Here is a 12381-nt window from a genome sequence, read left to right on the forward strand (position 1 = left end):
TGTAGTTCCACGGCCCCCGATAACCCCTCCCTCTCACCCTGTGCCTGCAGATCGCGCCCCCTCCCTCCCTGGCAGAGCCCCTGAAGGAGCTGTTCAAGCAGCAGGAGACAGTCCGCGGCAAGCTGCGTCTACAGCACAGCATCGAGCGGGTAAGAGGGACCCGGGCGTGGGGGCCTTGGGGTGCACTGCGTGACTGGGCTCACATGGCTCCTTTCTTCTTCCAGGAGAAGCTGATTGTGTCCTGCGAGCAGGAGATCCTGCGGGTCCACTGTCGGGCGGCAAGGACCATTGCCAACCAGGCGGTGCCATTCAGTGCCTGCACGATGCTGCTGGACTCAGAGGTCTACAACATGCCACTGGAGAGCCAGGTAGTATACCCCAAACCAGGCTCCTGCCCCTTTCCTCAGTGCCCCTCCTGCCAGGCAGCATAGCAGGAAGTAGCCACATTCACAAGTCCAAGCCCCCACCTACCTCATGCTCGCCCCTCCATCCTGTGCCTGCACAGAGTCTGCACCTGAACCAGGAGCTCCCCTGTGCCCGGCATGTTGCAGGGGCTGGTGGTCACTAGCCTGCCCCCAGCTTCAGACTGGCCTCAGAAAGGAACACAGAAGGCAGGAATGGAGGATGGACAAGTCCACTCATAGGCAGAGGTTCTCAGCTCACTGCGTTGGGCCTTGGTAAGGTTCAGTCACGTAAGGAGTTGTTTAGACTTCCTCTGAAAGGACTGTACGCAGGATTAGGATGAGCAGTTGCCCTCCCTGCCACCTGCAGTGGGTAGGGGCAGGCTGGAGCACAGGGCCCACCTCATCCACTCTGGTCAGTCATCCTGCCCACCCCCTGCTGAGCGAGGTTCCCCCCATCCTGGACATGTCACTGCACACGAGGCAGGTACTGCTTCCCTGACCCCCCCCCGCCCCAATCCACTGTGATGTAAGCCCCAGACCTTCTGCTGCCCCAGGAGAACTCATGCCATTTGACTCTGGCCTCAGGAGTCATTTTCAGCCACCTTTTGGCCTGTCTGTGCCAAGTGGGCTCTGCCACTCCACTGCCTTCACCTGCTGACCTGACCTTGCTCAGCTGTGCTCGTGAGGCTCCCTGCGTTGGACCTACTCCACTCGATTCACTCTCTCCCCAGGGCTCACACTGCCCCTCCATGTGTGCCCCCAACACCCTGCTGTCTGGCCCCTGCACCCTGCTCCCCACAGACTTGCCCGGAACGTGTTCGCTCTCGCAGTTTAGACCTTGGCACCAAGTCCCTTCATGACAGATGCCCCTAGTGACCCTCTGCCAGTGTGAGCCCAGGCTAGACACAGGGTCACATGGACCCTTGGGGATTCCAGGCACCTTCCAGGGTAACATACAGTGTTTTTAGTTAATCACAGGGTATATTTTTTTGGTGGTTTTTTCTTTTTTTGGCAGCTGGCCAGTATGGGGATCCGAACCTGTGACCTTGGAGTTTATAAGGCTGTTTTGTAACCAGCCGAGCTAACTGGCCAGCCCCTAAAGACGTTTTTAAATGAATTAAACATCTTCTATTCTTTAAGGATATATCTTACATAATTTCCCCATTTAACATACGCACAATGACAAGTTTTCTTTAAAGCAAAATATCTGTCAACAGGCTATGAAACTTTGTTTATTTGGGAACCAAATGATGACTTCAACAATTTGGATGTTTGGAAGTTTTGCTTTTTGAATATAAAAAGAAAGAGGTGTTAAGTAATTTTCTGGGTTGCTTCTGAATGTCAAAGAAGAGAGAAGGTCTCAGGCTGTGGTCTTGGCTCTTGGCCAATAGGTTGTCACAGGTGTGACTGATTTGAGAGATCCGCCCCTCCCCACCTTTTTTGGTGGCTGGTTGGAATGGGAGTCCAAACCCTTGACCTTCGTGTCATCACATCATGCTCTACCAAGTGAGCTAACCGGCCAGCCCCCTGAGAGAGACTCTAACATGTTCTCCTTCTCAGGGCAAGTCGCCGCCCCGACACCCCAGGGAGACCCAGCAAACCAGTCACATAGGAGTCTTCAGGGCCTTCCTTGGGGCCTCCCATGTCGCCTGGGCACCATCACGGGTAAACATGAGGCTGTGCGTGAAGATAAAGTCAGGACAGCAGTATATAAAGACACCGCTTCATGCCAAGGGAAGACCAGACCAGCGGGGAGGCTGATCCTGGCCACCCTGACCTCAGTTACCACCTTAGGCCTCTCAAGTGTCCTTTCTAAAGATAAAAATCACTTTCAGTTTTTAAAAAGGGGAGAAGGTGAAGCAGATGCCATCGCCAGCATTACCGTGAAGCCTCTGCCACCTTCTCAGGCCTGTGGAAAAGGAGACAGAGACTTGAGTCCAGGGCACAGAGGGCCAGAGAGCCCTTGCCCTGGGTTCCACAGCATGTTGGGGAGCAGTTCTGAAGCTAGGCCTGGGGCCACTGGTGCCCAGGATTAGCCCTGTTGCTACAGAAAGGCCCAACCTCCTGGAGCATTTTATGAGAAAGGGGGAGAAGGAAGAAGGGTCGTGCCTGTCAGTGTGTGAACACGACTGAAATGTGTGGGTTCTGGGACGAGGTTGACTCCACACTGGAGGAGGGGTACCGCAGGGTCAGGCAGGTCCGTCTGCTCGGTGCCTCACGAGATGCCTGTTTGATTTCTGTAGGGGGACGAGAACAAGTCTGTGCGGGATCGGTTTAATGCCCGCCAGTTCATCTCCTGGCTGCAAGATGTGGATGACAAGTACGACCGCATGAAGGTGGGTGCCACCTGGGCCCCGTGCTTGGAGGCGACGGTTCCTTTCAGATTTTCTCTTCAACCCCGCTGAGCTCTTCAGGGGCCGAGGTGCCTACCCTCCATGTGGCCTCCTCAGAGTGTCTTCCCTTCTGTCCAGGTGTGCGGGGAGCAGCTCCTGTCACCAGCTGAACAGGACCCTGGGCTGACGGTCAGACCTCTGTGGGATCCGCCCATGAGCCCTCCTCAAAGGCCACAGCACACACCCACCACCAATGTTCTGGAAGTACTGACCAGTGCAGTAGACTAGAGGCTAGCAAGTAAGGGCAGAGCTCGCCTGCAGGGGCCGGGCCGCACGCCTGCAATACTGCCTTAGGAGTAGTCACTTGCCAGCTGTAAGATTAACGCATGAAAGTCAGTATCGCCCTCCACAGTGGGGAGCCCCTGCCCTGCCCACTCCTTCAGAGGGCAAGACAGCATGCCAGGGCAAGAATAACAGCCCCACCTGGCGCTGAGCCACGTTCAGGTCTGGGGGACGCCGCCCTGCATCCCCAGCCGGTGATGCCATGTACAATTACGTTTCCTTCTACCAGACACCTCGTCTTCAGTGAAGGTCTAAGTGACAGCTGACTGGAAGTTTCACAGCCACTCAGAGAAGGCTTTCTTATAATGAGGGAATGCATCTTTACTGCATTGAACTTAAACTTTGTACATTAAAAAGGCTACATGGGTTTAATTTCATTAATGTGGAGAGAACTCTTACAAACTAATGAGAGAAAAGGTGGACAAGAGAAAAGCATGCAAATAGGCCGTTCACAGAGGAGGGAGAATGGCCAGACCTCAGTGAGGGTGTTCTTCGTGACCGGCAGCTTCAGAACCACAAGTCAAAGGAGGTGCCTCCTAAAAGCTACTGTGCATATTGGGGGCCACAGTCCCCTGCAGTGTTGGGTGAGGTTGTCAAGTTAACTGGTAGTATCTATCAGATTTCAAAACGTTTTTACTGCCTAACCTAGCAATTTCACTTCAAGTAGCTGAAAACTTGGGGATATGTACAAAAATGTTAATTGGAACAATCCAATAAACCAGAAACCCAGAGGTCCATTAGTACCTCAGTGATTAGAATATGGAGTATGAGAGCATCCAGAGAAGGGTGTGGTGTCTTCCGATGGTGTGACACGGTAACTGAAGCTGCGTAACCTGTGGCCCTACGGGGAAGGCGTCTGAGCCATTTGATAAAAGCTGTGAGGGCCACTGAGGATTAGGAATCCATTGTGAGGTTCAAAAACAATTTTTAACATATACGTGATGAGAAAATGTGGAGACATGGCCACCACACCGCCACAAGCGGTGGTTATTTCTGGAAGACTGTAAAGATGATTTTCCTGTACAGCCACTGCACACCACCACACAAATCCCAAGACTGAGCATCATTTACTCCCCAGACCATGTTTAAAGTTCCTGTTCCCAAAATGTATCCTATTCCCCTTCAGTCTCTTGTGTTCACTTCTAATTTTTTTGGTCAGGGGGAGGTTGGCTGGTATGGGGATCCAAACCCTCAACCTTGGTGTTACCCAACACCATGCTCTTACTGACTTGTAACCAACTGAGCTAACTGGCCAGCCCCTTGTGTGCACTTTTAAATGGCATAGTTTCCACCATAAGCGCAATAAAGCAATATCACTGCCTGTAAACAATAGTAAAATGAAAATGACAAAAGCAAGGCTGTTGTTAAATCCTATTGAGAGGCTGTGGCTGCTTGAGGGGGTCCCGAGGCCCAACCCACAGCAGCAGGTAGAGCCCGCAGGGTAGCAGCAAAGGGGCCGCACAGACAGCAGTCATGGGGACAGGTGTCCTACAGCACACCGGAAGGACAGGGCCTGGGTCTCAGGGTGAGTGGGTGACGGGGGCTCAGGTCCCTCCGCCAGTAACCTGGGTAGGGCCGCGGCCCTCTCTCATACACTCAACCCTGCTGGCTGCTGGGGGGTGGATGGGGGAGTTCTAGGGTCTTGCCTCTGCTTGCTCACCCTGCCGTGTGTCCGCAGACGTGCCTCCTGATGCGGCAGCAGCACGAGGCCGCGGCCCTCAACGCTGTGCAGAGGATGGAATGGCAGCTGAAGGTGCAGGAGCTGGACCCTGCCGGGCACAAGTCCCTGTGTGTGAACGAGGTGCCCTCCTTCTACGTGCCCATGGTCGATGTCAACGATGACTTCGTGCTGCTGCCAGCGTGACACACCCATAGGAGGGCTGCAGCGTCTGCCCAGTGCTGCTTATGAGTCCAGCAGCAGCTGAGGAAGCACCATGTCCCTGGGTGGGGAGCAACCTGGAGAGAGACTGCACTCACCATAGCGCCTCCACTCTCGTGGTCTGGTGCAGACATCAGGGAGGCGGAACGTGTCTCTTTTATACCAGCTGCCGCAGGGAGGATGAGGAGTACGAGAAGACTGCGCAGGCAGGTGCACACGGCAGCCTCTGTCTCTGAATCTGGCAATGTTCAGGTCCTTTTTCCCAGATGCCTGCAGGGGCATTTCAGGAGTTACAGAACCGAGTGCATTTTTAAATTTCTTGTTCCATTCTGGTCTGCTAAAGGCAGTAAGATTAAGGTGTCCGCCTCTCACAGACAGTGACCTCCACCTTGGAGCGGCACTAAGACGTCATCCTGGTTGCCATGCTGTTGCCATGGAGCTGCTGGCGGCCTCAGGCCGGGGCTGGTGTCTGGTGAGACCCGGTCACACCGCCCACCCGGGTGCAGAGGGACACAGAGCCAGGACCCTCCGATAGTGTTTTTAATGGAGTCAAATCCATGTGGTTTGTATATTTTTTCCTTTAATCTTGGGCATTTTGTTTCTCTTTCTGAGAACATAACTTGAAACACTACAGAGCCAATAATCATATAAAAAGTGTATCCGTAAACGCTGTACAGTTTTATATACATTCACAATGTACTTTGCTGCCTTCTAGATAATTTATTTTGCAACACATGACTGCACAGTTGTAAATAACTTATGTACTGTAACATCACTTTCAGTTACGTGTAAAGAAATAAATAAATTAACTAAAGTGCTCTTTGTGTCTGTGCGATCACTGTGGGCAGCAGGCCCCTCTCAGCAGAGCGACCAGTGGGCAGGGCTGAGGTGCTGTACCACTTAAAAATGTCTTAAACTTTTTTTCCTCACAAAATTGTGTCTTAATTTTAAAACAAATTATATTTTCCCCTCCTTTCATGCCCTCACATGGGACCCTGTTCCCACATCAGGCTGTAGGCATGGAGGTTTGTCCTGCACTCCAGGTAGATAGATAAGGGCACTGGGGAGGGTAGAGCCTTTATCTTGCCACAGGGCTGTGCAGAGAAGTGGAGAGAACAGCTCCCCACTGGGTCTGAGCCCCGCAGCCGTGGAGAGACCTCTCTGCCTGACTCCAGCCAGTTCTCACTCTTGAGTGGACCGGCCAGGGAAGGATGTACTCCCTGCCACCAATGAAGCCTCCACATACAGGCTTCCCAGTGACTGTAGCTGGAGTCCAGCATGTCCTCGGAGACGCTGGGCTCCTGCGTTCCGAAAAGGAGAAGCCGCTGCCATCGGCAGGGATGGCGAGTCTACTTGGTGTGGGCAGTTGGCAGCCGATGCATCCAGGGCTCCAGCGAGTGGTGTTTGGGAAAGCTGAGCACCCTCAGCTCGCAGGACCCGCAGGCAGTGGGCAGCTCCTCGCCCTGTGCTCCCTGTCACCCTGTACCTGAGGGGGAAGGGAGGCAGAGCTGCAGAAATGACCCCCCCACCCCAGAAGAGCAGGGTCCCCTCCACGTCAGGAGTGGCACAGTTGCTGGTACAGACCAACCTGACAGGGAGGAGGGTCCCTGCAGTCTTCACTTCCCCAAAGGCCCACGTGACACCCCTTGCTGTTGGGGGTCCATGCCCTCCTTCTCCTCCCGCTTGTTCCCCCTGGGGCTTACCCTCACCCAAGACAGGGCTGCCCTGGGTCGTTCGTACACTTGGGAGGGGGACCAGGGACAGAAGTAGCAAAGGTCTCATGCACTTTTCTGGGCTTTTTTTCTAAATCACAGAACTCTGATCACAGTAACACCTCTTTCAAACCCTGCCTTTCCTTTCTTTAAAATAACCTGAATGAACCTGTATATGCATAGGACAACCGTCGGATTGGCAGCTCAGATCACGATGGTCAAAGTCACGGACTCTGCAGCCCAGCACATGGCTCTCTGTCCTTGGCCCTCACGCCCTCCTTGGCACCCACACATCTGTTTAGGGCAAGCAACTTGGCTTTCTGTGACTCCCACACTTGTTACTGGAGAACATGGGCTCTGTGCACCTGCTGGGGCTGCACACACACCTCCTACACAACTTCCTGCTACAAGAGACAAATGACTCCAGCACTGTCATCCCTCAGGGAATGCTGGTCAGTAACCACTGAGGACTAGAGCTGTGCGTAGCCATGTGACCTTGTGGGTCCAGTCCAGTCCAGCCCTGGAATGGCAGGGGAGGGGTCTCTGTGAGGCCCCTGGGCAAGAGCTGGTGACACCAAGGGGAGGAATTCCTGCATGTGGGGGCTCCTCCCCCGCCCCCAGATGAGCCATTTTTCTTCTCTGTACAGGATGGGAAGACACAGGTGCACAGGAGAGTAGGAAGAATGGGGCCCAGGGCAGACCTGCTGGATAGTAGAGTGAGTCACTAGAGCCCGAGGGGGGCCCTGCCCACAGTCAGGGGGGCCCAGGAGCGGATGGTGCTCGTCTGTAGCAGAGCTGGGGGCACTGAACAGACACAGAACGTCCTAGGCCCCTGAAGTTAATTGTGATAGTCAAAAACTGGAAACATGTCACATAAGAAATAGACAAGTTGTGGTGTACTACTTCAGTGCTGTACAGCAGGGTTCCCCAGACTCAGTCCTGTTGACGTTTGGTCGTAGAAGTCTCTAGTGGCAGCTGCAGGACATGGCCTTCACCTACTAAATGCCAGTAGCCCTTCCGCCAAGATGTGACAACGGACAATGTCTCCAGGCGTTGCCATGTTCCCTTGGGGGCGGCATTGCCCCCAGTTGAGCAATGCTGATGTGTAACAACCAGGATTGGCCAGATCCAGCTACACAATAATTTGTATTGGGTGATTCCATTCCAGTTATATAAAGTTCAAAACACAGGGAAATAAAACCGCAGTGCAAGCATCTGGCCACGGGGTGGCGCTGCAGGGCTGGCTGTGGCTGTGGCTGTGGCTGTGGCTGCGGGTGCGGCTGCGGCTGCTTCCCCCTGTGCTGGCCACGCGGGCATTTGCTTTGAGATGATTCACTGGGAAGTAAACGTGGTTTTGACAACTTTTTGCTCTATTTCACAATTTTAGATGTGTGTTGTTTTTTTTAAAGTGATGGGAAACATTTCTCCATTTTCCCAGGAAGCCAGAATGATGTTCATGAACATACGATGAAAAATATGAAGCAGGACTAAAGTTAAAACAGTAGTTAGAGCAATTTACCTTCCACTCAGAATACCCGAAACATGAGAAAAAGGTGAATATGTGACAGTCCAAAGCAGCCCTGGTGAGGACAGGACGAGGACGTCACAGAGCAAAACCTGAGGGGGCAGAATGGAGCCTTCCAGAATGGAGCAAGTACCCTGAAAACCTCTCCTCCAGAAAGCAGTGAGGACACTGGAAAAAACTGTCAAACCTTTTCAGAACTCTGCAAATTATTATCTGAGTCTTGTTACAATCTTCAAGAAACACAGCTCAGTCTTGGTACGAGCAGCAAACTTTGCCATTTTAACTTGCTGTATTTCCATTCTCTCTCCAGTTCCTTGGTGCCTGGAAAATCAGCAGCCTCCGAGTCCCCAGAGGGGCAGACTGCACGTGGGCCATCAAGAAGCCCATCCCCAGAGCACTGTCACCATTGGACTATTGGGAGTCCCTGGAAAAGCCACATTCAATGGGCCTGTTGTGATCGGACCTGAGTTCATTCGGGGGAAGGCCTTCTTCCCAGAGGTTTGTCAGAAACAATCAGTGTCAGTCATTTGACACCACAGCTGCCCAAGGCAGTAATACCAGCCCGGCCAAAAAATTTAAAAGGAAGATCTGGGGAATGGGATGCCTGTGGGGACACTGAGGGCCACATGCAGTGACAGGGCTGTGGCATGCCCAGGAAGTAACTGAGAGCATCTGTCTTCTCTCTCAAGGCTGAGCTTGAGGCCTTGTACAAAACAGAAAGTGGAGGCTAAGGCAGAGCTGCAGCCTGCCAAGTGCTGACAAGCAAAGGATGGAAGACATGCTGGACAAAGGAAACTGCCCAATTGCCAGCTGGGCACCAGGCTCACAGAGCAGAGGCTGCACACAGCAGGGGACAAGGCTTACAGAATTAGTCCAGGAAAGTCACTAAACATAGCAGCAACCAACAGACAAAAGGAACAAAACACGGGGGATGAGAGACGGACTCCAGAGTTGCCACATTACATTATTTAAAATGTCAGACTTTCAACAAACAATGGTGAGACATGCAAAGAAATGGAGCATATGACCCATAAACAGAGAAAAAGCAATAGATAGAGTATCAGTAGTTGAATGTGAGTTGGCAGAAGAGTCAGCAAACTTGAGAAAGTCAATCAAAATCATCACATTTAAGAACCAGAGAGAAAAAAGAATGAAGAAAAATGGACAGAGCCTCAGAGACCTGTAGGATGCCATCAAGTGCACCAACATGTATGCACATAATGGGAATCACAGGGTGTGGGGGAGGGGGTGCAGAAAGAGAACATTTTAAGAAATAATGGTTGAAAGTTGCCCAAATTTGATGAAAAATATTAATCTATATCCAAGAAGCTCAATAAACGCAAAGTTGGATAAACTTGCAGAGATCCACAGTTAGATGCATCATAATCAAAGTGTCAAAAGCAAAAGACAAAGTCTTGGAAGCAGCAAGGGAAATCAATTCAGCCATAGAGGGACCATCGAGATTAACAGACAACTTCTCATCCAAAACTATGAAGACCAGAAGGCAGTGGGCTGACATATTCAAAGTGCTGGAAAGAAAAAAAAAAAAGACTATTAACCAAGACTTGTTTAACTGACAAAACTGTCCTTCAAAAATTAAGCAGGAATTAGGACATTTCCAGATAAACAAAAACAGAATTTATTTCTAGCAGATCTGCCCTAAAATAAACACTGAAAGGGGTCCTTCAAAAATTGAAAGACATTCTACAGTCACCTGAGTCCATGTGAAGAAATAAAAACATTGGTAAATACAAAAGACAGTATAAAAGTATTTCTGTTTTTAACTCATCTGACTTAAAAACAATACAGCAATAATTAGAAAACCAAGTTGATGGCCTTATAATGTAAAACAATGTAATTTGTATGTAATTTGTAGCATGGGAGGGGGGGAGAGAAGACAGAGACAGCAGTGTTGGAACTAAGGTGTACACTATTGAAATTCACTTACTATTAATACAAACTAGGTTATCTTAGCTAAGATGTTAATTGTAATCCCAACAGCAACCATTTAAAAAAATTTTTTTAAAAGCTCAAAAATGTAATGACAGAAACAAGGGAATGTAAATGGAATACTAGAAAATACCTGTTGCACACAGAAGAAGGCACTAATGGAGGAGCTGAGAAACAAAAGACAGAGTATTAAAAAACAAACAGCAAAATGGCAGAAGTCCTTAGCAGTGATCACTTGAACTAGAAATAGATTAAATTCTCCAATTAAATGGTGGAGATTTGCAGAATGGATTGGAAATGGAGAACAAGACCATCAACAATAATAGTTGGAGACCTCAGTACCCCATCTCCCATAATGGACTGAACAACTTTGCAGAAAATCAACAGGGAAACAGGAGACTTGAACAATGCCGTAAACCAGATCTGACAGACATCTGTAGAATATTCCACCCAGGAACAGGAGGATGGACAGTCTTCTTAAGTGTACATGGATTATTCACCAAGAAGGACCTTATGTTGGGCTGCAAGTCACACCTCAGTACATTTGACAGAGCTGAGATATTACAAAATGTGTTTTCAACCCACAGTGAGATGAAATTAGAAGTCAGTCACAGGAGGGAACCAGAAAAATCGAAAACACGTGAAAACCACGTACCACACTCCTAATTAACCAATGAGCCAAAAAAGAAACCACAAGGGAAATTACAACGTAGCTTGAGGTACTTTGATAGAAAAAATTTGAGTTAAGACACCCATAACATAAATTAGCAAAACGAAGTATGTGCGGGGTGCCCAGTGCAGAGAGAGGCTGAGAACACAGCTCTCAGCTCAGGTGAGAGCAGCAGCAGGGACTGGGATGTGCAGTGGGTCAACAGCAGAGGCTGCTGCCTGAGCATTAAAGGTGGGGCACCATGCCTGCTGGGCTAGCCCTGGCAGAGAGAACTCCGAGCAGCTCCCCCATCTAGTGGTTTGGGCTCCTGCTTTCCTGCCGTTTCCTTTAGACAGAATGCTGTGGGTCAGAGGTGAACCCCAAAAGTTCATATGTTGGAAACGACCCCCATTGTGACAGTGTTAAGAGGGTGGGAAATCCAATTATGGTCATTGAAAGATGGGGCCCTGGAGAGGTGGTTGGATCTGGAGGACTGTGCCCTCATGAATGGATTAATCCCTTCATGGAGTAATGGGTTGATGGTTAGTGGGTGGTCATGAGTGTGGTTCCGATGGCTTTATAAAGAAAGTGCATGAAGCGTGGTACTGACACCATCAAGGTCCAGAGTTCCATCCCTGCACTGGCCAGCCACCAAAAAAATAAAATGAGGAGAGCACATGAGAACACTGGCTATTCCCACCATGTGATATCCTGGTCAAGATGAGACTCTGCCGAGAGCCCGCACCAAGAAGGCCCTCAGCAGATGTGCCCCCTGGACCTTAGGCTTCCCAGCCTCCAAAACCATAATAAATAAATTTCATTTTCTTACAAATTATCCAGATTCAGAAAACAGACTATACACGCACTGTTCAGGCATTTAGCCACCAACTTAAAGTGACTCACCTATCCCCTCATAGCTTGCTCGCTGCCACGCACTTTGTGTCCCTCTGCCTGACTCTTGTCTTCCTTGTGTGATGCTGGGACAAGAACAGCCCTCCCTGCCAGGATCTGTAAGTGATAAGTCTTTGAACTTGTTTCCTATTGTGGTGGATTGAATTTGCAATTTCGCCTATAGGCCCAGGGGCTGCCCCAGGCCGGGCTTTCCCCGGAATGCCGGGAAAACACAGGGGCCGGCTGCCTGCGCCAGAGTGGTGGTCAGGCAGGCATAAACCAGGCACGGGTCAGACAAGAGCTGGAGGGCGCCTGCTAGTATAGGCAAGGTCCACGTATTGTTAGCTGGCTTGTGCACAGTGAAGCCCTGCGGTGAGCCCAGAAGAGCTACCAGATGCTGGCACTCTGCCTCTACCCAGTGGACGAAACCCAGGAGAGACTCCTCCCTATGGCTGCTGGGCCCACCAGGTCAGTCAGGGCTGGAGCCGCAGGGCAGGAAGGGCCAGATAAGCAAGGGCCAGATAAGGAGGCAGCATCACCAGCGAGACATGTCCCATCCCTGTGTGGCACCGCCTGCAACTACTTTGTAAGTGTGGGTCTCCCCCCATCACCTGAGAAGGTGGAAGCCCTGTTGAGGCTGCCCTGACCTGACCCTCAGAGGTGGCCGGACACCCTGGAGCGGGAGGCTGCGGCACA

At 50.9% G+C, this 12381-nt stretch overlaps 1 protein-coding gene across 15 annotated transcripts in view; it reads left to right on the forward strand.

Moving 5' to 3' along the window:
• Positions 1-5754, forward strand: part of ANKRD11 (ankyrin repeat domain containing 11) — a 182502-nt gene extending 176748 nt beyond the window's left edge. For 11 of the 15 annotated variants that reach the window (XM_063108902.1, XM_063108905.1, XM_063108901.1 and 8 more), the window contains 5 exons: positions 51-149; positions 225-368; positions 1965-2069; positions 2648-2740; positions 4758-5754. In XM_063108902.1, coding sequence (XP_062964972.1) covers positions 51-149; positions 225-368; positions 1965-2069; positions 2648-2740; positions 4758-4943 — 627 coding nt within the window. In that variant the 3' untranslated portion in view covers positions 4944-5754. Of the gene's footprint in view, positions 1-50; positions 150-224; positions 369-1964; positions 2070-2647; positions 2741-2875; positions 3036-4757 lie in introns of all 15 variants that reach the window. The other 4 variants (XM_063108912.1, XM_063108916.1, XM_063108914.1 and 1 more) reach the window with 2 other exon arrangements.
• Positions 5755-12381: the final 6627 nt, after the last annotated feature.

The sequence above is a fragment of the Cynocephalus volans genome, chromosome 10 (assembly GCF_027409185.1).
Source record: "Cynocephalus volans isolate mCynVol1 chromosome 10, mCynVol1.pri, whole genome shotgun sequence".
NCBI classification, from domain to species: domain Eukaryota; kingdom Metazoa; phylum Chordata; class Mammalia; order Dermoptera; family Cynocephalidae; genus Cynocephalus; species Cynocephalus volans.